We start from the raw sequence: 23,506 nt of genomic DNA, 5'->3' as shown, positions 1-23,506 counted from the left end.
CACTGTGGCAGCTCGGGTCAGAGTTTTGGACCAACTCGGGTAAGAGAGAGAGCCCCGAGCACGAGCACGCGGAGCAGGGTGTCCGCAAAGCGCGATCGGGTGGCGGTCGGACTTAACTCCATGTGGCGTGGAGCTCTGCGCCGGTCCTTTCGCCTGCGGTCACCAGACAGTCTATGTGGGAGCACATTAGTCCTGGGTTAGTCCTGGGTTAGTCCTGAGTTAGTCCTGGGTTAGTCCTGGGTTAGTCCTGAGTTAGTCCTGGGTTATCACGGGCACGGTGGCTCACAGGTGGAATGTTAACTGTTCCGGGCAGGCGCGAGTCTCTAAAAATGGACTCATGCAGGACTCTGAGTCGGGTCACGTTGGTCACGTGCAGTAATCGTGGTGGCCCAACATCCACCACGGTGGGCCTCTTAGTACCGTGATGATTCATTTTTGCGGTTATTGTGACAGCCCTACCTGTAAGTGTTCTCGTGTAAACAGGTCCTCAGATTTTTGCGTTTTTAATCCCCCAAAACACCGTCAGCATCTAAAGGAAAGGCACTTCTGATCAAATATTTTGATGATTTTACTCGCAAGCATTCTCGTGTGAACAGGCCCTTAAACTAGTGTTGTCACGATGCAAAAATAATACATTTTGATACTACAGAAGTGACTCAACACAAATACCACAATGAATATAAAAAGGCTCTTTTTTTAGACAATCAAATGTAATTTAAAAACAAAATAATAATTACTATTTGGTCTTATACTAGTTTTTATAAAGCTAGTAAGACCGATAAGACCAATCGTACTGTTTAAGTCATATTTCTTAGTATCGTTATTTCTATCTAGACAAATTCTATTCTGGTTTTGGTATTGAAAGTATCGTTAATATCAGTTTTTTGATACTTTTGACGACCCTAGGACTAAACAGATGACCACATGTGCTGTATCTGTGCCAGGCTCACTTTAGCTTTAATATAGTAAATCGAATTAGGCGAAAGACACGCTCTACTTCCCCTGTCCCATATTTTCTGACATGAGATTTATGAGGCAAAAACATAAGACTACACCAGATTAGGAGTGATTCATACGGTCAGATGGAGCAGAGGAGAGGGTCAGATGGAGACGAAGAGAGGGTCAGATGGAGCAATAACGAGATAATACTATTAACTTTACGTAATGTTTGGATTAAATAGTGTTAATTCATTTATTTGGTCTTATGCCCTCTACAGACATGCTCTGAAACACACGGGATACTTGTTTTAGTTTAGATGTTCATGTTTTTTTCTTCTTTCAAATTAATAAAATGAATGCTCCTGTTCAGTGTTTAGACTGGACTAAACCAGGACTAAACCAGGACTAAACCAGGACTAAACCAGGACTAAACCAGGACTAAACCAGGACAAAACCAGGACTAAACCAGGAATAAACCAGGACTAAACCAGGACAAAACCAGGACTAAAGCAGGACTAAAGCAGGACTAAAGCAAGAATAAAACAGGACTAACGCAGGATTAAACCGGGACTAAACAAGGACTGAATGAGGGCTGAACCAGGACTGAAGCAGTACTAAACCAGGTCTAAAGCAGGACTAAACCAGGACTAAAGCAAAAATAAAACAGGACTAAAGCAGGACTAAACCAGAACTAAACCAGGACTAAACAAGGACTGAACGACGGCTGAACCAGGTCTAAAGCAGGACTAAACCAGGACTAAAGCAGGACTAAATTAGGACTAAACCAGGACTAAATTAGGACTAAACCAGGACTAAACCAGGACTAAATTAGGACTAAACCAGGACTAAATTAGGATTAAAGCAGGACTAAACCAGGACTAAATCAGGACTAAACCAGGACTAAAGCAGGACTAAAGCAGGACTGAACCAGGACTAAACCAAGACTAAAGCAGGACTGAACTGGGACTGAACCAGGACAAAAACCAAGATAAACTAAGCGGTACAGCCGCTGCTCGTCCACACTGAGAGGAGATGGAGGAAGTGTCTGGGGCGAGGGAAGTCTAGGCATCCCTCTTCAGACTGTCCTCCCCATGACCCGTGTGGGAACAAAATGGAGGGATGTTTCATTTCCTCCTCAAAAACAACAGTTTGAGGATTCCTGCAGATTTCTTCAGTCCGAAATAAAAATATCTCAGTTTGTGAACAGGTGCAGAGACACGCCGCCCACTCTGTCTCTCCTCCCTCTCTCCACCTCTCTTTCTCTTTCTCTCCCTCCATCTCTCACTCTCTAGCTCTCTCTTCCTCCTCCTTTCTCTCTCTCTCTCTCCATCCCTGTCTTGTGTTTCTGTCTCATTCTCTCCTCCTCATCTCTCTGTCTGTCTTTCTCTCTCCCCCTTCACTCTTTGTGTCTCCGTCTTTCTTTCCTCCTCCTTTCTCTCTATTTCTCTCTTCTCCTCGCTTCCTCTCTTTCTCTCTCTCTCTCACACACAGTTTCTCTCTTTCTCTCACCCGCTCTTTCTCTTTCGCTCTCTCCTCCTCACCCCCTTCTCTTCCCTTACTTACTCTCTATCTCCCTGTGTGTCTCTCTCTTCTCCTTTTTTTCTCTCTCCCCCTCATCTTTTCCTCTTTCTTTCTTTCTCTCTCCCTCACTCTACTCCCCCCCAACACACACTCTATGTCTTTATGTCTTTCTTTCCTCCTCCTGTCTTTCTGTTTCTCTCTTCTCCTCTCTCTCTCTTACCCCCCTTCTCTCCTCCCACACTCACTCCCTCACTAACTCGCTCTCTCCCTGTGTGTCTCTCTCTTCTCCTCTTTTCTCTCTCTCTGCCCTCCTCTTTCCTTTCCTTTCTCTCTTATTTTCTCTCCCTCTTTCTTTCTCTCTCCCTCCCTCTCTCCCTATATCTCTACACCCACACACTCTGTCTTTCTTTTCCTCCTTATTTCCTCCTCCTTTCTCTGTTTCTCTTCTTCTCTCCGTTCCCTCCCTCTCTCTCACACACACACAGTTTCTTTCTCTCTCTCACCCTCCTTCTCTCCTCCTCCCTCCCTCACTCCTTCACTTCCTCGCTATGTCTCTGTGCATCTCTCTCTTCTCTTTCTCTCCTTTTTCTCTCTCTCTACCCTCCTCTCTCCTTTCCTTTCTCTCTCGTGTCCTCCACACTCGCTCTCTCTCTCTCCTTCTTTCTCTCCATCATTACACTCCTCCACAGCTCACAGTCACATCAACGCCAAATCTGAAAATATCATTCTGTCAATATTATGAGAAAAGACCTGACGACCAGTGAAACGAAACAGGCCTCACCATGTTTCTGTCTTTATGTGCACAATATAAATGTTCAAAATATATAAAGGACTCGATTGCAGTTTCACTATTGTCCATAGAAAACGTGACATTTCATTTAGAGCCTCAAACGCTGCAAAATTGTGTCATGTATTTTAGAACATGATTGTAAAGGTCATTTTGGCTTCTTACAATGGTTATGGAAATGTTTTTAGTTTGGATGCCTTCCCACTCCAGGAGTTTAACGTCTTACTACTTCAGTGTAGTCCAGATGTTTACAACTCAGAAATCTCAAGTTTAGTCCATTGTTTTCTAAAGATGCACTGTGTAACTTGTCATGTTTCTATGTATATGTCACTGCTCTGCTTCAAATGTTCCCCAATGCCGAACTACGGAAGCCGAGAGGGGTCACAACTAGGGATGGGCATTCGATGAAATTTTCTTAATCGATCGTTGAGAGAATTAACGATTGATTATCGATTAATCATTAACGTTTTTATATTAAAATGATCATCATTATTATTACTATCTGCACTACTAATCTGCATAAATAAATTCAACTTTACGACATATAAACAGTAATCACTCTAGAGCCACATCAGCCCGTTTATTATAATGTGTTTAATTCAGTTTTGCGCAACTCTCACAGAAACAAACTTAAAACTGCATCGCTAATTTACATAAACTAAGCGAAGATAAAAAAATACAGTTCTTGTGTCACTGATGTGGTTCCATTTCTGTTGGATTAAAAGACATGACTCAGTGGAATACAGGTTAGTGTGACCATATTTGCGTTTGTCAAAACCAGGACACCGTACGGGGGGAGGGAGGTGGGGACTCGTCATCGACATTGCGCGACTCTCACCTGGCAAAGCTTTTTCCCACTGGACACTGAAACATATGTGCTGCTTTATACACTGCACATGGAAAGTGTGGAATTTCTTGTACAAATCATCGTTAAATACACATTTGTGCTTCATTACGTTGCAGACTGACCGACTGTTTGTGTTTGCTCGCTCCTTCTGAGTGCAGAGACACATGTACACACCTGTTTGGTCAGGCTACACACAGCAACCTGCATTCAGTTTGTCGATTAAAATTTACATAATCGATGAAATTCTTAATGATCAATTATCGATTCATCAACTGATCATGCCCATCCATAGTCACAACAAATGCAAACGCCGCAACAAATACAAACGCCACAACACAAACATAAATGCCGCAACACATTAAAAAGCCACACACATCAAAAAGTCACAACGGAAGTGACCGCGGGACTCTGTTTTCTGATAGACCGATCAAGCGGCAAGTGAAGAAGAAGAAGAACTACAATGTGAAACGAATAATGATAAAACAATACATTACTTTTACTTACATTTCCAACTTCTCTGTGAAAATAACAACAATGTGAAAAGTAAAGGAACGGAGAAGTTGGAAATGTAATTAAAAGTATTTTATTGTTTGGCTTTACAGCAACATCACGTCTTGGTCTCTTTGCAGTGGAAGGTGTTTCTTGGCGAACAGTTGGTGCCTTTTGCTTTAGTGTTGACTTGTTAAATTCGTAACCAATGTTGAGCGCTCCACATACAAAATGTTTGGTGCAAACTCTAGATGATTTAGGTAGTCAAAGGTTTCCTTTTTGGTCCTTCCTGTGGATCAATCCTGCCTATCGCTGCCCATTTGCCTTTCACTATTTTTCAATTCCGTTGGGAAGGAAAACAGTTTGAACAGAGGTTTGCATTCACACACATCTGATTCCCTTTTGCAGTTATCGTGTTCGCAAACTTCTGAAGCCTGTTTCTCGAGCCGTTTTCCGATGTTAGAACATCCAACAACCAATTACAATGTCCGAATCCCAAAACTAAAATATGACAATATCAGAACAAGAAACAAAAGAGATATGATTCAAAACACTAGAAAAACTGGATTTGTCAATAGACGCATCCCACTGGGAAAACAAACATGGCGGTTTGATGCTCACTTTTTCGGAAAATCCTTCCCAGTATGCATCACGCAATGACCAGAAGTCCAAAATTCGTCTCTCTCTCTTTTTAAATTTTAATATTTAATTCTATGATGATTATTTATGTTTTTTTGTGATTTTAATGTTTTTCTTATTCTGTAAAGCACTTTGAATTACTTTGTGTACGAATTGTGCTGTACAGATAAACTTGCTTTGCCTAATGCCATACTGTGAAACATTGCAGACAAAGCAGTTTTACAGTATGGATGGAGAAAAAACATTCCATGGATTCTCCACCTGGAAAGTTACACAGTGCACCTTTAAGCTACTACATGGACAATTAAGACAACTGAAATGACTTGTAAGCATTAATAACTGATAAAAGTTTTGCTAATTGGTTTTCTGCAATTGTGTAAAAAGAACTTAGCCTTTTACGCGCCTGCTGCACATAACGGAACGTACAAATACACGGTCTCCCGCGCTCCGCCACACCGCCCACCTCTCTCCTCTCTCTGCCCGCACATCGCGCCTGTTCCGCGGCTGCTCTGCCCCGGACCTCCCCGCTCTCACCTGGACATAGTTGGTCTCGCAGTAGTCCGCCACGCGTTCCAGGTTCGTGAAACTGTCCAGTAAAGCCCTGCGCCCCGCCGGGATCTCCTCCTCCAGCAGCATTTGTAACTCCGCCATCTTTACATGCTTCTACAGACACAGAGACACTGAGAGACACAGAGAGACAGAGAGAGACAGAGAGAGACAGAGAGAGAGAGAGAGCGCGCTCGTGTGCGTTCCCACAGCGCACTGCTTTGCGCTTTGGTTTTACTACGACGAGTCCCGGCGCGCTCCGTCGTCAGTCCGGATGCGCCGCGCTGCGTCATCACACGGTTTTACTACGAGCCCTGATCCGTTGCGTCATGTGTCCTGATCTGCTGCCTCATAATTAGTCTGATTAGTCTGTTTGTTTGTTTTTTAATTCCAAGTGTAAAAAAAAAAAAGAAAAAAGTTAATAAATAAATAAATAAATAAATAAATAAAGCCCTTAAGGTGTGCTACAAAGATTTTCTGGTGAAGAGCTTGTTTGCTTGTCTCCAGATCAACGTTATTGTTTTCCCTGAAATGTTTCACAGTATGGCATTAAACTTATATGTTAAAGGTCAAGTTAAAAGTTAGATCTGTGAAGAAGCGACCACATTCTTAGTAACAGCGCATGTTTTCAAGGTATTTTGAGCACTGAGAACGCATGTAAATTAACAAACAGTCAAATACCATACAGTAGAACATGTGGCGTATCTCCATCCCCTACTCCTACATCATATATATATATATATATATATATATATATATATATATATATATATATATATATATATATATATATATACACACACACACACACACACACACACACATAAACATATATATATACATATATATGTACTTTTATATATTATATTATAGTAATATATAATATAGTTTTATTAAACATTTTGACTTAAGGGCAATTTTTAGCAATTATTTTTAAGCATTATTTTTTCTCATATAGTGTTCAAAGGGGAATGAAGAGGGAAGAGCTCTGTCAATTGTGCAACAGCCCCATCGTGTGGCCATAAGCTGTAATTGCGTCAAAAACAGACCACAGCTTGTTCCAATACACAGTGTATTTTATTTACAAAATTACATTGAGAAAACAGATCTTGAACAGGGGGAATGAGGACTGGTTGGTGTTATGTTTAAGCCGGGATGTCCTGGCTCTCCTCTACTCCTCGTGGATACCCCTCCACTTCCATCGTCACCAAAAAATCTGAAAAACAAAGAGAGGTGTTATAATAAACATTGTTATTTGATCTCAGTTCTATTATTAGCTGTGATCCATATACATGATTCTATCTTATTCTGTCTTGAACACATTCAAATATTCTTTTGTGCCATTAGCCGTTAATCTGCTAAACTCAGATAGTGCAGTTAAAAAATAAATGAAAGGTCCTGTTGGTGCAAAGCCATTAACATTTCCATGGAGACAAACAGGTTGAGGACCTTCTCCTTTAAATACCTTTAAATAATTACAGATTTTGTTCATAATTTGTTTTGTTTTTATTACATTTTTACTTGAATATTATTTTCATATTACTTACATATTATTTCAGTAAAAGCATTGGTAGAAAGGTGTGTTTAGATAAAATGCACTATTATTATTATTATTATTAGTAGTAGTAGTAGTATTAATACACGCATCAAGAATCTCGGACTTCCGGTCAATTCATACTGGGAAGGATTCTCCGAAAAAGTGAGCATCAAACTGCCATGTTTGTTTTCCCACTTGAATGTGTCTATTGTCAAAGTCGATCTTTTCAAGTCTTTTGAACCATATCACTTTTGTTTCTGGTTCTGATATTGTCATATTTTAGTTTTGAGATTCAGACATCGTAATTGTGTGGTTGTTGAATTGTAACAGCGGAAAACGGCTTTGCGAACTCCATAAATGCAAAAGGGAATCAGATCAAACCTCTGTTTAAACTGTTTCTCTTTTCCCGTTTTCCGCTGTTAGGATCCAACAACCACACAATTACGATGTCCGAATCCCAAAACTAAAATATGACAATATCAGAACCAGAAACAAAAGTGATATGGTTCAAAAGACTTGAAAAGATCGACTTTGTCAATAGACACATCCCACTGGGAAAACAAACATGGAGGTTTGATGCTCACTTTTTCAGAAAATCCTTCCCAGTATGCATCACGCAATGACCGCAAGTCCGAGATTCTTGATGCGTGGACACTAGTAGTTTGACAACCACTGCTCTAGTGATTTCATGTCTTTACTTGACTTTCTGTGATACTGAATGTAATATTTGTACCTTCTGTGTAGTCGATGTCCGGTCGGGTGGAGACCACAGCCCAGGCCAGTCCCACCAACAGCGCCACCACCAGGTTCACCACGATCCACGGCCTCAGGATCTGCTGCTCGGAACCAGTAGGCCTGAAGAACATCAACAAATATTACGTTCTTTTGTGATCTGTGTTTTAATGTTGTCTCCTCATCACAAACGGACCTGCACTTGTGTTTTGTTTCATTCACACGTTTAACACACAATTCTGTAAATGTAGTTCTTTTCTCAAACACAAGACCACTCGTTTCCAAAGCTCAAAATGCTCTGTTCCCTCTCTCCATTTCTCTCTCCTCTCTTCCTCTCTCCCTCTTTTTCTCCCTCTTTTCCTCTCTCTCCTCTCTTCCTCTCTCCTTATGCGTCTCCTCTCTTCTCTCTCTCCACTCTTTCCTCTCATTCTCCTCTTTTCTTCTCTCTCCCTCCCTCCTCTGTCCTGCTCTCTTTCCTTTTTCCCTCTCTCTCTCCTTCTTTCTCCCACTCTCTCTCCTCTTTTCCTCTTTCTCCTCTCTCTTCCTCTCTCTCCACTCTCTTCTCTCTTCTCTCCTCTCTTCCTCCCCCTCTCACTCTCCTATCTTCTTGTCTCTCTCCCCTCTCATCCTCTCTCTCCCTTTTCTCTCCTGCTCTCTCTTTTCTCTCTTCCTCCCTCCCTCTCTAATCTTTCTCTTCTTCTTTGTCTCCTTTCTTCTCTCTCCCCACTCTCTCTCTCTTCTCTCTCTCTGTCTCTCTCTCTCTAATCTCTCTCTCTCCTCTCATCCTCTCTCTGCCCTACTCTGTCTCCTCTCTTCCACCCTCTCTCCTTTTCCTCTTCTTCTCTCTCCTCTCTCTCTTCCCCTCTCTTTCCTTTCTCCCACGCTCTCTCCTTTCTTCCTCCCCCTCTCTCTCCCTTCTCTCTCCTCTCTTTCTCCCTCTCTTCTTGTCTCTCTCCACTTTCTTCTCTCCTCTCTCATCCTCTCTCTCCTGTCTCTTTCTCCCTCTCTTCCTCTCTTCTTGTCTCTCTCCACTCTCTTCTCTCCCTCTCATCCCCTCTCTCACTTCTCTCTCCTCTCTTTATTCCTCTCCACTCTCCTCTCTTCCTCCCTCTATCCTCTTTCTCTTAGTCGCTCTCCTCTCTTCCTCTCTCTTTCTTCTTTTCTTATCTCTCTCCACTCTCTTCTCTCCCCTCTCATCCTCCCTCTCCTTTCTCTCTCTTTCTCTCTATCCTCTCTTCCTCCTTCTTTCCCTCTCTCTTCTTTCTCTTCTTCTTTCTCTACTCTCTCCTTCTCTCTCTCTCTTTTTTCCACTCTTCTCTTCTCCTCTCTCACTCAGAAAACTACACATCTCCAAAGCTCAAAACGATCTGTTCCACCTCGTGATTTCACTTCATACAGAAAGCGGAATCGGAATCGCCAATCTCTACTGAATTAAAGTTAAAAGGAGCTCTTAACTTGAAATCTACCACCCCATGACATCACAAGGTGGGAAGAGAGCAGTTGGAGTTTGGGCTTAAAGCTCACAGAGTCTGTTTTGTGTGATATTCATATGGTCTTCTTCGTACCACAGAGTCGCGTTGGCCGTAGGATACAGGTTGATGCGGTCGCTGGTCATTTGTTGAGACAGGGACAAAATCAGAGCCACAAAGTACACTGGGAAAAAACAAAAGAGAGTCAACTGTTAATGGTATGAAAAAGATGCACTGCGGAACTTTTCTGGTGGAGCGACCGACCACTTGCTTGTTATGAATTATTTGTAGTTCTTTTTTGTAGTATGGCTCCAATATTGATTTACAAATATTACCCAAGATGTCAACACAGTAAAATATGGTGCAACTAGAGAACAATAAAGTGTATGTAGAGCTTTGTCGTTCAGAAAATACTTGGCTTTTTGTGACTCACAGAAAGAGGCCAGGGCTGCAGGGTCAAGGGTCAGAAAGCCCCTCAGAGCCATCGACGCTTTGGCCAAATTCACCCTGAAAATGAAAACAAAAACAAAACTATAACTGCAGTAGTTGCTATAATGAAGAAATATTTGTATGTAAAAAATACTGAGCTGAAAATTGACATTTGACCCTTATTTGTCAGTTCTTTTTCTCTGCCTTTGAGCTGTGCAAAGGCAAAAGGCAGAAACTGACATTATTATTATTTACTTGATTTTCCCCAGACTTCCATCCATTATAAGAAAAACACCTCACCAAGGTCGAGTCATCATGGAGTTTGTTGTGAAATCATATCGAAGAGCTTTGGATTTCCTGTTTAATGCTGATCAGGATCGTGCGGTGACACTTTAAGCACAGTTAAACAGTCTGACAGTCAAACGACTGTAGAAGTAAGTAGTATATGCAGTAGAATATGTACAGCAGTGTTGTATTCAAGAGCGTACTATTCGAGACCAAGACCAGTCCAAGACCACATGGTCCTGAGACCAAGACAAGACCAAGACCTCTGAGGGTCGAGACCGAGACAAGACCAAGATTTTTAAAGGCTGAGGCTGAGACAAGACCAGGACCACGGCCCAGTGAGACTAAATCTAGACCATCTTTGCCATTTCTGATTTTAGTTATTTTGGGACATACTGTATATATCAGTTTTTTTTTGTTTTTTTTTAAATAAATCTATCTACATTTGATCTGATTAATATGCATTTAGGCTTAAAATAAGCCAAGCAAACTGTACTGCACTGAAACACACTGCGCCCCTTTTTTGGACCCTCACCCACAGTTTGAGAACCTCTTCTTTAATCCCACTTCCACTGGCAATTCACAGAAAACAACTTCAAAGTGAAGAAAGTGAGTTTTTTTTTTTTTTTTCAAGTTCATAACATGTACAGTTACATTATCTCACTGGTGATATTGAGCAGCCTCTCCACATTTACCGGCTGTAATGAAATATGATCACACTTGACAAGTGTCAGACCTTGATTCCAAGACAAGACCAAGGCCAAATGTTCTTGAGTCCAAGATGAGATCAAGTAAAAAAGCGCTCTCGAGCACTACAACAATAATGTAGAGTATGAATAAATACACAAAATACTTTCACATTAAAGATTATTTAAGTATAATTGAATACAAAGGTATATTTATTGAATGCGTTAAGACCCTGTGCTAAGGCCGCAACAAAAAGAAGAAGGTGAGAGGTTGGATTTTAAAATGAAATGTAATTATGAACTAAATCAAAAACATACACTGTTACTGCCTTTTGTCTTTGCACGACTCCTTATTTTTGGTTCATGACACAAAAGCAGAGCACAGGAACTGACAAATAAGGAGTCAAAGGGTCAATTTTGAGATCAATATTTTTCACGATATTTATTCACATGATAAAGGAGGCCTCAAATACCCCCAAAATGACATGAACTCATTTTTGTAGGGCAGTATGGTCATGAGTTTTGGGTAATGACTGGAGGGACCAGATTGCACATACAAGTGGTTTCAATGAGTTTCCTCTGCAGAGTGACTGGACACTTCTTAGTAAAAGGTTGAGGAGCTCAGTCACATGGGAGGAGCTCAGAGTAGAGTTAAATTATACTGTAATTATTATACTATACTATATAATATACACGATCATTTATATTTACAACACATTTGTACCTGTCGAAGGCGGAGACGGTGCTGACGGCCAGCAGCAGGTAGAGCAGAGACTGGGCGGGATAGGCCAGAGTGTGGTACTGCTGCAAGAGGTTAGACAGAGTGGTCATCTGCTCCCCAGCCAGAACATACACCACGATGATGTTCCACACCGAGAAACCAGCCAGGAACCCGTGAGAGAACAGACCCAATACTCTGAGGAGAAGGGAAGAGGGATAAAAGAGATGCAGACAGGACAGAGAGACGGAGAGAGAAGCAAAGCAAGTTTATTTGTGTAGAGCTACAGATGCATGAAACTCACAATAGAAACAAAAACAGAGACTATCATTTGCTGAGGCCGGGACTAAACCAGAATTAAACTGGAGAGGGGACAAAAGAAGGAGAGAGGGCATGAGATATTCGTCATTTGAACCCATTTATGTATGCACAGAGAAGTGGGCGGGGATAGTGGGTAGGTCAAACACAACAGGACAACTTTACTTAAGCAATTGATGAGCTAAAACCATTATAACATGAGCTGAACAGTTTTGTGATTGTTTTTGTACCTAAATCCACCGTGGATCCTCAAAGCCACATCCCTGGTGCTCCAGTTGGCTCGAGGGTCCATGTACTCCTCCATCAGGTCTGAGTGCCTCTGCTCCGGCTGGAAACGACCTGACAACACACACACACACACACATAAAACTGTGAATCTAACTGTATGCTTGAACTGTATGACTTTGAATAAAATATGACTGTTATATAAGTCTGCTCTGTTAAATTATGCTGTAGAAGTGTGATTGTATTTATAAAACTGCAATATGATGCTGAATGAGTAATGTACTATTTGCACTGAATGTATTATTGTACTATAACACCTCCCTCGATGACTACACATGCAGTTTATCTTTAAAGCCACAGTTTGGTAGTCAGGCTGGCGCCACCTAGTGCCTCTGCTCAATTTCATTTCTTTCCATCGACTAGGTCAGGAATCAGAATACACTAGACAGTTTGCAGGGACCCCAGAAGTTGTAGACTGCGCACCGGCCAATCAGGTGTGAGCTGTGAAGCCATGACGTCAAACTCGCCTGTCTGGGTCCCTTTTGTGGTACAGCACAACAGTAAACAAAGTGATCGAGATGGATGTAGGTGAAGACAGACATTTTGTGTTGGCAACGACTCCTGAGATGGAGGATTTAAAGCCAGAGAATGTTTGGTGATTTTATCAAGGGGAAAGACATTATTGCCCTTCTTCGTATGGGATTTGGTGCATTACATATGTCACGACCAAATAGCAGCGATTGGTTAAATAAAAAAAAGTAGCCGCCGTCAAGCGAATGAATGTTAATGCTGCGAGGTCAGACTGTTTCCATGATGTGACACCTGCTGATGAATCAGGTGAACAGTCTGGTACAAGTGTTTCTGCTTCATCCATTTTCTTCCGGTGCATCTGGTGCCGGGTTGCGGGGGCAGCAGTCTGAGCAGCAAGGCCCAGACAGACTTCCCTCTCCGCACACACACACCACACACACACACATCCAGCTCTTCTGTGGGGATCCCAAGGTGCTCCCAGGCCAGCCGAGAGACATAGTCCCTCCAATGTGTCCTTGGTCTTCTCCTGGGCCTCCCCCCGGTGGGAAATACCCAGAATACCTCCTGAGGGAGGCACCCAGTAGGCATCCAAACATATGCCCAAGCCACATCAGCTGCTCCTCTCAATGTGGAGGAGCAGCGGCTCTACTCCAAGCTCCTCCTGTGTGACTGAGCTCCTCACCCAATCTCTAAGGGAGCGCCCAGCCACCCTGCGGAGGAAACTCGTTTTGGCTGCTTGTATCCATGATCTTGTTCTTTCAGTCATCCCAAATCTCATGACCATAGGTAAGTAGATTGACCTGTAAATCAAGAGCTTTGCCTTTCGGCTCAACTCTCGCTTCATGACAACAGTCCAATACAGCGATTGCATCACTGCTGACACTGCTCCAGTCCACCTGTCAATCTCACACTCCATCATTTCTGCTTATGCTTATTGTAACTGTACATTTCCTTAATAAATAAACAAAATGAGATATTATCAATAAACCAGGTAAACTAGTCTGCAAACAAAAATACTCACGATGCCTCTCCACAAAGACCCGGCCGGAGCCCTGGCTGTGAGCCTGAGCAGCCGAGAGGACAGAGGGCAAAGGCAGAGGGGGAGAACGCGACTCCACTATGTCATCCTCTTCTGTTAGAAGGTCGGTACTGCAGCTGTCTGTGGTACGGGCCTTCCTGTAAACAACCAGGAACAGAGAACTTTACAGACATGTATAAAAGGAGTACAATTTGTTTAAGTGTTAGTTCTGGTGTGGTCGGCTGCAATCTTCACGGCCAATAAGTCCTATACAGACACAGGTTTTTTAGCTGTAGGCTCATGTGTTGTTCTCAAGTTATTTAGACTAGAGAGCCTATTATTTTCTTCTCTTTTTTGAAACCTTATTGTATCAAAGTTTCACAAAAATATATTCTTGGTTGACATTAGACACAATATTTGTGTTAACTTGTATCCCTATTTTCCCCCCACCTTTGTGCTAAAACAAACAGCTTAACATTATAAAAAGATATAACCAAATTAACAGATAAATAAAATAAAAATACAAAAAAATATTGATATATAAAAGAAAGAAAAAAAAAAAAAATCTAGTTCTAAATTCTAACATCTTATTTTATTCAGGCATTTTTAACAAAGTTTAGAATAAATAATAATAATAACACTCGAATAATGTTTTTTTTTTATTTTATTTTTTTAAGATACCCAAAGACACTAACAGAAGAAAAAAGTTAATTTTAAAGAAATGGTGAGTGTGGATGAATCTCTGTTGTATTTGGGTGGGGAATTCTTTACATTTCACTATTATTTGACTGTTATTATTCATTGTTTTATATTGCATCATATCACCGAAGTTTAGTGAATTGTGTGGCAGTAAAACTCCTCTGATTCTGTATGTGTCATGATGAGTTTAACAGAGACAGCCGGAGCACCTCTTGCGTTTGGTCTTCTTGGTCACAGGGACAGACGGCTCCTCCTCAGTGTGATCATTCAGCTCCCCGTTCGGAATGTCAGGCTCCGTCTCCAGATCTGAAACACATTTACACACTTTAATAATAATAAGATCATAAAAAATTCTAACTGATAACTATAGAATCTTTCAACAAGTATAGATGCTTAAAAACATGACATAAGTAGGATAAAGTAGGACATTGCCAGACACTAAAACCAGGTCCAAACCAGGTCTAAACCAGGTCTAAACCAGGACTAAAAAAGGACTAAACCAGGACTAAACCAGGACTAAACCAGGTCTAAACCAGGACTAAACCAAGACTAAACCAGGATTAAAACCAGGACTAAAAACAGGTCTAAAACAGGATTTAACAGGACTAAACCATGCTGTGCGGACGTGTCTCCTCCTCCTTTATCAATAATATTTTTAATACGGTTAAGTAAAGTCTAGGCTTTTTATTTTCTTTTTGCAGACAAAATATCTTGTGTTACGATATCCTAGACTTTGCTTCTCTACAGCAAATCAAGTAATCCAAAGTATTCAGATTACGTTACTCACTTGAAGTAACTTAATGGATTATGTTACAAACTACATTTTGAGGTATGTAATCTGTAATCTGTAGAGGAATACATTTTAAAAATAACCTTCCCAACACTGATTATTATATATATATTTTCCGTGACAATGCTTCTATGATAATTCTTTTAGTTGTAAGGAAGCGTCTGGGGAGAGGGAAACAGCTTTCTTCATTTGTGCTGTAATATATTTTACATCTTCAAAACATCCATTGTTTTTTGTTTCATTCAAACATTTTAACATGCTGCTAACTTGTCATTTAAGCATGTTCCATTCCCTACTTTTGCCAGCAGAGGGCGACAAGTGTTCTAATGGAGACAATGAAGACAAACTGCAACACGTTTGTACAGAATATTACAAGTTCAAATATGAAATACCACCTCCAACTAGACATTACGTTGTTTATTAACATATTTTTAGTGTGTTAGCTCGTCTTTTTACCGATGGTGGGTGTTTTCTTTTTCTTCTTCTTCTTGTGCGGCGCGGGGTCGCAGGGGTCAGGGGTCAAACGCTCTGTGCTTTGGGAGTTCTTCCTGTTCTTAGCTTCCTCCATCTCCACGGCAACTTATGAGAAACACACAATAAACATTTAAAATAAACCAGGTCCAGGTTCAGCTAAAAGAGTTCTAATTCAGATCTAAACCAGGACTAAATATGGCTATAACTGGGTAAAAGAGGCCCAAACTAGTTTTTCAGGGCTAAACCAAGAAGTGACTGAGATCTTGGGAATACACCAGATCTAAACCAGGTCTAAAAACAAGACGTAACCAGGTCTAAACAAGTTCTAACCCAGGACTAAACCAGGTCTATACTAGGACCAAACCCAGACTAAACCATGTCTAAACGGCTCTTATCAAAATACAAATGACCTACTAAGAGCCACCAAACCTTCAACCCCCTCAGTTTCTCTCCAACTGCCTTACTGATCTTTGAACCTGGTTATCATCCAACTTCCACAAATTCAACAGCAACAAAACAGAGCTCATGGTTGTGGCCACCAGACTCCTGCTCCAGAAGGTTGGAGATCTGATGCTCAGTATCGATGGCAACGACACCCACCCTTCACCGACGGTCCGCAACCTGGGCATCATCCTGGACTCAACGCTCTCCTTTGGCCCCCAGATCAAATCAATCACAAAATCTGCCTTTTATCACCTCCACAACATCTCCCGTCCCCGTCGATCTCCCACGGACTCGGTCGCTCAAACACTTATCCACTCATTCATGACCTCCCGCCTGGACTATTGAATCCTGTCCGGTATTTTCCTAAAGCTTCTGGACAAGCTTCAATACATCCAAAACTCTGTTGCCAGGGTTTTCTCTCACACCAAGGATCCATGACAAGATTCTTCTTCTCACCTACAAGTCCCTCCACGCCCAGGCCCCTCTGAACCTCTCAGACCTGCTCCAAACCTACACACCCTCCAGGACACTCCGCTCTTCCTCTCAGTTCTCCATTCCCCACTCCAGGTTGCAGACCATGGGAGACAGAGCCTTCTATGTCCATGCCATCCCACCTAACCACACTTGTGTATGTGTGTGTGTGCGTGTGTGTTATTGTAAAGTGCTTTGAGTGTCTTGAAAAGCGCTACACCAGGAATAAACCAGGCCAAAACCAAGACTAAACCAGGTCTAAATCAGGACTAACCTTCTGCTGGAGGATCCTCTTGACTCGCTTCCTTCTTTGGTTTCTTCTTCTTGCCTTTTACAGTCGGCATGATGTTCCCTGCAGAAAAAAAAAATGTTAAAAAAGAAAATATTTTGTTTTATTTTCCACTTTTTTCTTGTCTTGAGTCTCTCCTGGGGCCATCAGGAAGTGTAGCCTACTGAAGTCTGTATAATTGGTTTAGGCTGATCTGTGCAGACACATGGCAGAGAAGCTAAAGAGGACTCAGCTAAAACATGCTCGCCTGCCCTACTCTAATGTAAAGGTGCATTGTGTAACTTTTCTGAAGGAGGGTCCACCAACTGAATGTTAAATGTGGAGAAGTAAACACAGTGAATAAACTTCATCTTTGGGTCTGGAAAATAGGAAAATTTGGATTCTTATTTATCTAAAAGACATACACACTATTTCTTCTTCATATTTTTCAGAGTTTGAGCATTTCACCCCAAACTGGTATGGACACAGGTCAGTTCACCGCTCAGTTTCATTTCACTCCAGTGACTAGATCAGGAATCAGAATACACTAGGCAGTTTGCAAGAACCTGGAGGTTGTAGACCGTGCACCAACCAATCAGCGAAGAGCTGTGAAGCCATGACGTCAAACTCTTCGCGTCTGTCTGGTCCCTTTTGTGATACAGTACAACAGTAAACAAAGCATCGAGATGGATGTAGACGAAGACAGACATTCTGTGTTGGCAACAATTCCCGTGATCGAGGATTTAAAGCCGGAATAAAGAGAATGTTTGGTGAATTTTATCAACGGGAAAGATGTTATTGTCCTTCTTGCTACAGGATTTGGAAAAGCTTAATATACAAGTTAGCCCAGTTAGCGGCGCATTACATACAACACAACCAAATAGCAGCGATTGGTTAAATAAAAAAAACATACCCGCCTACAGCCAAGCGAACAAATCCTAATGTGGGTCCTAATGAGGTCAGACGGTTTCCACGAAGTGACACCGGCTGATGAATCAGGCCAGGACTAGATTAGACCAGGACTAAACACTAGAGCATGGCTTAAAGTGACAGTTTTTGGAAATAGAAAGTTAAACCCTAAAAACATACTTTGCATTAGGGCTGGGGATCATTAAGAAGTTACCGATACGATACATATCTCAATACAGTGTGCTTTTGCTTTGATGATATATTTAAAATCGATTCGATACAGTTCAATAAAAAATAAAGGCTAAATCATGGCTGTTATTCTAAAAGTCTTTGTTAAACCAATTCTTGTGCAAAGTTCATATGAAACACAAACATTTTAATCATCAAAACAGTGAAAATGTCAAATGTGTCGCATAAAAGAGTTTCCTTCCTCTGAACAAGCAACAAAATTGTAGCTGTAACAAAATAATTTAGTAAAATATGCCAAAAAATACTCTTGGAGATATATTGATACAACAGCCCATAATATCCATACTGTATCATCACATTAAACGATATCGATATTTCAATATTATTGCACTCCCCTACTTTGGGTCATTTTCCATGGAGATAGATATGTTTTATGCCATACTGTGTGTGTGGAATGTTAAAGCCATTTCAAACAAGCAGGAGGAGGCCAAATAAGAGTCGGGTTTGTGGAGATGCAAGCCCGCTCACAGTAAGAACACGTTTTTATATGTTTTTGAGTAGAATAAAAACATCCAGTAACACTTTAGTTTAGGGACCACATATTAAGTCATAGAGTTAGAGTGCAGTTCAAACTTTTTTCATCAAGGGCCACATATCTAAACACAGATGAAGCACAGGGCTGATTGAGGGACGTAGACTGGTGCTCAATGCAGGGAATAATTGAAATGTGTGCATGTTTAACACATTAGAATAAGCTATCAGTCTTTATTCATGCTAAGATCCTTAAAACCACACACTAAATATTAAATATCGTATGGAGTAAGAAAGCTGTCAAAAATATTTGCTTGCATAGAATAGAAATCCGTGCATATTTGGTAAATCCGTGCATATTTGGCTGTAGTTGAGCATAAAATAAATATTTGTAAACTCTGAAATGAGTCCAGTCGTACATAAAATATATTGTGTGTATTTTATCCATCAGAATACGAATTGAAAAGTCACGACGTCAAGAATTACAATCATGTAATGAAAATTTACGATTACACTTTCATCAGTACAAATACGAATTCACAGACGGAACTTTACTGTCAAAAATACGTCATCACTTCACAGACATTATTCATCGAGCAGAAGAAACATCGATCAAGATCAAGACTGCGCAGCTCAAGTTTGTAGCAGAGTAAAAACAGAGTAATAGCACAAGAAGCTACAACAGCGACCAACAAGTGGGTTAATTAAAATCTATTGTAAAAATGTCTTGTCTTGCCACATTGAATACAGGAACCGAACGCTGCTGTATAATATTGTGTAGAAACACCTCCTTTGAACGGGAAATTGCACCTATATGTTAGATAACATAGCGGTAGCCAGTTGGCTAACATCCGACCTAACGTTATCCCAGGGCTAATTAGCAAATATCAGGTTCTCTGTAGGTTTAGATTAAAACATTCACGACTACAGCCACAGCGAACATCAGTCAGTCTTAACCTTCATCTCAGCTGCATTTCAGACAATGGGTTTTTCATGAGTTATAATGGGTTATAATGAGCAAATCCATCCACGTCACAGTGACGTTATACTTACCGGTAAATACTGTATATATACCAAGGTGTTGCCTGTAAACATGAACATTAACTGATGCTGAAAGCTGCATTAAACTGTAATGTGTAACATTTCATTAGCTGTGACGTCTGTAACCAGGACAGTTTGGTAGTGTTTGGTGTAAACTGGGACATTTCAGCGTCCAGAGGAACTTTTGGTGGCATTTCATGCGAGAAATGCAGCTGAAGTGAAGACTGACTGATGCTCGCTGTAGCTGTAGTCGTGAATGTTTTAATCTAAACCTACAGAGAACCTGATATTTGCTAATTAGCCCTGGGATGACATTACGTCAGATGTTAGCCAACTGACTCCACTATGTTATCTAACATATAGGTGCAATTTCCCGTTCAAAGGAGGTGTTTCTACACAATATTATACAGCAGCGTTCGGTTCCCGAATTCAAGACATTTTTACAATAGATTTTAATTAACCCACTTGTTGGTCGCTGTTGTAGCTTCTTGTGCTATTACTCTGTTTTTACTCTGCTACAAACTTGAGCTGCACAGTCTTGATCTTGATCGATGTTTCTTCTGCTCGATGAATAATGTCTGTGAAGTGATGACGTATTTTTGACAGTAAAGTTCCGTCTGTGAATTCGTATTCGTACTGATGAAAGCGTAATCGTAAATTTTCATTTCTTGATTGAAATTCATGACGTCGTAATTTTTCAATTCGTATTCTGATGGATAAAATACACACAATATATTTTATGTACAACTGGACTCATTTGAGAGTTTACAAATATTTATTTTATGCGCAACTACAGCCAAATATGCACGGAATTACCAAAAACGCACAGATTTCTATTTTATGCGCACGAATATTTTTGACAGCTTTCTTACTCCATAATATCGGCTTTATCAAGGTAGATTTTCAAAAAACTTACAGTAAAATAATCATTTTTAATTGATGCAAGATCATTTGGGCCACCTTCACTTGGAAGCCTGAGGGCCAAAAAAATTTGTCTGAGGGCCGCATTTGCCCCACAGGCCATAGTTTGGACATGCGTGACATAGACCATGATACTTTGCTCCATTTCAGTGTAAACTACATGAAGAAATAACACTTCTAAGCACTTTTAAGTCTTAATTCTTTGGATTAAGTCTTGTCAAGGCATTTTAACAGGAAAACAATATATCGGAATAAATATCGAACCGTGAGATGTATTTCATCAAAATATCGTACCGAGAGATTTGGATATTGTTACATCCCTAATCATGAGCCTCTCCACCATATCGAGCACTTTCCTACGATATCGTAATAAATATCGTACCGGGAGGTTCGTACCATGACGATATCATATCGTGAGACTTGGATATCGTTACACCCCTACTAATAGCTAGATATTACATATTTGTTAGTATTTATAAAGTACTTTCAATGCATTTCAAGGCTGTATTTTGCAAGTATTAAGCCATGAACAGTTTTTTTTCCCCCATTATAGTAGAAAGGATTACAATAGATGTTTTTGTACATACTGAAATCTTAATAAGCATTAATACGTGTTTGATAAATACCAACTTATAACTTAGTAACAGCTTATACGCATATGAATTACCTACTTAGTTAGAAATGAATATGTGGTCCCTAAACTAAAGTGTCACCAAACAAACAAATCCAAATGAAAAAAACTGGACTTAATTAGGTCTAAACAAGGCCTAACCACAACTATTGAAGATAAATGTAATTAAAACGTGATCATAGTACAGCATACAGACCTATAGTTACATTTTAATGAGTCCATAAGAAGTAAACATGCTGCTTACCTGAGAGCTCCTGTTTACTCTGTGGTGCAAGAACTTAGAACAATTCCACCTCAAAAATGAAATAAGAAAATATCTGTTTGGTATTATTCCCAATCACGTCAAAAATACTACAATAGTGGATAAAAAGTGTTTGTAGATTTATTCCAATATAGCGAGCGTGCTAACATGTACAACTTAGCCACAGGAGGCTTAGGGCTTACAGCAGCAGGTGGTCTGAGCCGGGAATCGACTAATCTGATTGGCTGCCGAGGTCACGTGGTACGACGCGTCTGGCCATATATACTGTCCATATGGTGGACGTGTCGACAGTGAGACAATGAGATATGACCCACTCCTCTACTTCATCTGCTCCTCTGATCCTCTCCTCTTCTCCATCTGACCCTTTACTCTGCACCATCTGCTCCTCTGACTCTCTCCTCTGCATCACCTGCTTCATCTGACCTCCTCTGCCTCTCTCCTCTACTCCTCTGACTTTCTCCTCTCCTCTGCTCCTCTGAACCTCTCCTCTGCATCATCTGCTCCATCTGACCTTCTCCTCTGACCCTCTCCTCTGCCCTTCTCCTCTGCTCCCCTGGACCTCTCCTCTGCCCTTCTCCTCTGCTCCTCTGACCCTCTCCTCTGCATCATCTGCTCCATCTGACCTTCTCCTCTGACCCTGTCCTTTGCTCCTCTGACCTTCTCCTCTGCTCCTCTGGCTCTCTCCTCTGCTCTTCTGGCCTTCTCCTCTGTTCCTCTGACAGTCTCCTTTGCATCATCTGCTCCACTGACCCTCTTCTCTTCTCCTCTAAACCTCTCCTTTGCTCCTCTGACCATCTCCTCTACTCCTCTGGCCCTCACCTCTGCTCCGTCTGACCCTCTCCTCTGCATCATCTTCTCCTCTGATCTTCTCCTCTGCTCCTCTGACCTTCTCATCTGTTCCTCTGGCTCTCTCCTCAGCATCATCTTCTCCTCTGACCTTCTCCTCTGCTCTTCTGACCTTCTCATCTGTTCCTCTGGCTCTCTCTTCTGCATCATCTTCTCCTCTGACCTTCTCCTCTGCTCCTCTGACCTTCTCATCCGTTCCTCTGGCTCTCTCCTCGGCATCATCTGCTCCTCTGACCCTCTCCTCTGCTCCTCTGGCTCTCTCCTCTGCATCATCTGCTCCATCTGACCTTCTCCTCTGACTCTCTCCTCTGCTCCTCTGACCCTCTACTTTGCACCATCTGCTCCTCTGACCGCTCTCCACTGCTTCATCTGACCCTTTTCTCTGCATCCTCTGCTCCTCTGACCGTCTCGTCTTCTCCATCTGAGCCTCTCCTCTGCTCCTCTGATCCTCTCCTCTGCCTTGTACTTAAACTCGTGACCTGCTTCACAAGATTAACCTGAAGAAAGAAAGTGAAAGTTCAGCGCAGACAGATGGACACTTTGACTTAAGCTTAAATCAGGTCAAACTGTCTCTCATTTATTTACAACACATTTAGGGACATTCTTTTACTTAACAGAATATTTTTATTGAATTAATTCTATACATACAAGAATATACCATTAATAAAACTACAGTGGTACTTAAATATACTGCTACAAATCTAAAAAAACGTTGGAGTTCTGGAGTGGAGTGAGTGAATGAAGCAAGTTTGTTTTTATGAGGAAACAACATGAGTAAGAACTAAATAAATAAATACATAATAATAAGGTCTCTCTCTTTGTCCTCTAAGTCCGTCACCGGTTTGTCTCCATGAACATGTTACAGCGTTGTCTGGAATGTTCCACAGTATGGCATTAAATTGATCTATCTTGTATTTGTTCAGTTAGACTCTTTTTCATTGTGCAGATAAATGATCAGAATTCAGAATATCTAACTTGGTCTGGTCTTTGGTCTTGTTCTGGTCTTTGATGAGGTCTTTGGTCTGGTCCTTCGTCGTGGTCTTGGTCTGGTCTTGATTTGATCTCGGTCTGCTCTTTGGTATTGGACTAGTCTTGGTCTGGTCTTTGTCTGGTCTCAGTCTAGTCTCGGTCTGGTCTTTCTTTGGTCTTGGTCTGATCTTGGTCTGATTTTGGTCTGGTCTTTGATCTGGTCGTTGGTCTGCTCTTTGGTCTTGGACTGGTCTCGGTCTAGTCTTTGTCTGGTCCTTTTCTGGTCTTTCTTTGGTCTCAGTCTGATCTTGGTGCGGTCTTTGGTCTTGGCCTGGTCTTTGGTCT

At 41.3% G+C, this 23,506-nt stretch overlaps 1 protein-coding gene and 1 pseudogene across 1 annotated transcript; both read right to left on the bottom strand.

The window, feature by feature from the left end:
- Positions 1–5,873, bottom strand: part of LOC110162931 (abl interactor 2-like) — a 33,764-nt pseudogene extending 27,891 nt beyond the window's left edge.
- Positions 5,874–6,913: 1,040 nt separating this feature from the next.
- LOC110162925 (transmembrane protein 237A-like) lies at positions 6,914–16,938 on the bottom strand. Its single transcript, XM_020927837.2, has 10 exons — positions 16,869–16,938; positions 15,662–15,784; positions 14,625–14,721; positions 13,720–13,874; positions 12,173–12,281; positions 11,631–11,822; positions 9,940–10,013; positions 9,603–9,690; positions 8,039–8,160; positions 6,914–6,984 (listed from the first exon to the last, which is right to left on the bottom strand). The coding sequence occupies exons 1-10, from the start codon at positions 16,936–16,938 to the stop codon at positions 6,914–6,916; spliced, it is 1,101 nt and encodes a 366-aa protein (XP_020783496.2).
- Positions 16,939–23,506: the final 6,568 nt, after the last annotated feature.

This window comes from Boleophthalmus pectinirostris, unplaced genomic scaffold, assembly GCF_026225935.1.
Source record: "Boleophthalmus pectinirostris isolate CB_2022bp ecotype Guang Dong unplaced genomic scaffold, ASM2622593v1 HiC_scaffold_1, whole genome shotgun sequence".
Classification (NCBI taxonomy): Eukaryota; Metazoa; Chordata; class Actinopteri; order Gobiiformes; family Gobiidae; genus Boleophthalmus; species Boleophthalmus pectinirostris.
This window is presented reverse-complemented; position numbering and strand designations above follow the sequence as displayed.